The 742-nt window shown below is 49.9% G+C and overlaps 1 protein-coding gene across 1 annotated transcript in view; it reads right to left on the bottom strand.

Moving 5' to 3' along the window:
• Positions 1 to 6: 6 nt before the first annotated feature.
• The window catches only part of LOC117961819 (mannosyl-oligosaccharide 1,2-alpha-mannosidase IA-like), a 9,500-nt gene continuing 8,764 nt past the window's right edge, over positions 7 to 742 (bottom strand). Inside the window, exon 5 of the mRNA XM_034900755.1 lies at positions 7 to 368. Within this exon, the coding sequence (XP_034756646.1) occupies positions 242 to 368 (127 nt within the window). The 3' untranslated portion in view covers positions 7 to 241. The remainder of the gene's footprint in view (positions 369 to 742) is intronic.

Genomic DNA, 742 nt, shown 5'->3' with positions numbered 1-742 from the left:
TTCTGGTCGGCGCCGACAAGATGCAAAAAAAAAAAAAAAAAACCAGATTCTACAGTATGAAGTCCGTGCCAACGGGACTGCTTTCTGTTTTGGATCCCGTTAAAACAAATCCCGATCAAGAGGCACGTGGTTCCATTGGGGACGCCAAATGGCCGAAGTGATTTCAGACAGCTGGAGGCTCAGGTGCACAGGATCACAGGTTCTCGCACTTGATTTGGGGCGTCAGCGCAGGACGGGTCCACTACTCCACCTCGTTGGGGAGGTCTGTTTTGTCCTTCTGGATCACGGGCAGAGGGTGCGCCTCGGTGTTGAAGACCCAGTGGTCGAACGGCAGGTGGTCGTCGTCGGAGAAGAGCAGGTAGAGATACCTGACGGAGACAGAGAGGGACAGAGGTAAATTAGAGATACCTGACGGAGACAGAGAGGGACAGAGGTAAATTAGAGATACCTGACGGAGACAGAGAGGGACAGAGTTAAATTAGAGATACCTGACGGAGACAGAGTTAAATTAGAGATACCTGACGGAGACAGAGAGGGACAGAGATAAATTAGAGATACCTGACGGAGACAGAGAGGGACAGAGGTAAATTAGAGATACCTGACGGAGACAGAGAGGGAAAGAGTTAAATTAGAGGTACGTGACGGAGACAGAGAGGGAAAGAGGTAAATTAGAGATACCTGACGGAGACAGAGAGGGACAGAGTTAAATTAGAGATACCTGACGGAGACAGAGAGGGACAGA

The sequence above is a fragment of the Etheostoma cragini genome, chromosome 18, assembly GCF_013103735.1.
Source record: "Etheostoma cragini isolate CJK2018 chromosome 18, CSU_Ecrag_1.0, whole genome shotgun sequence".
NCBI lineage: Eukaryota > Metazoa > Chordata > Actinopteri > Perciformes > Percidae > Etheostoma > Etheostoma cragini.
The sequence above is the reverse complement of the archived record's forward strand: the minus strand, read 5'-3'. Positions and strand labels throughout refer to the sequence as shown.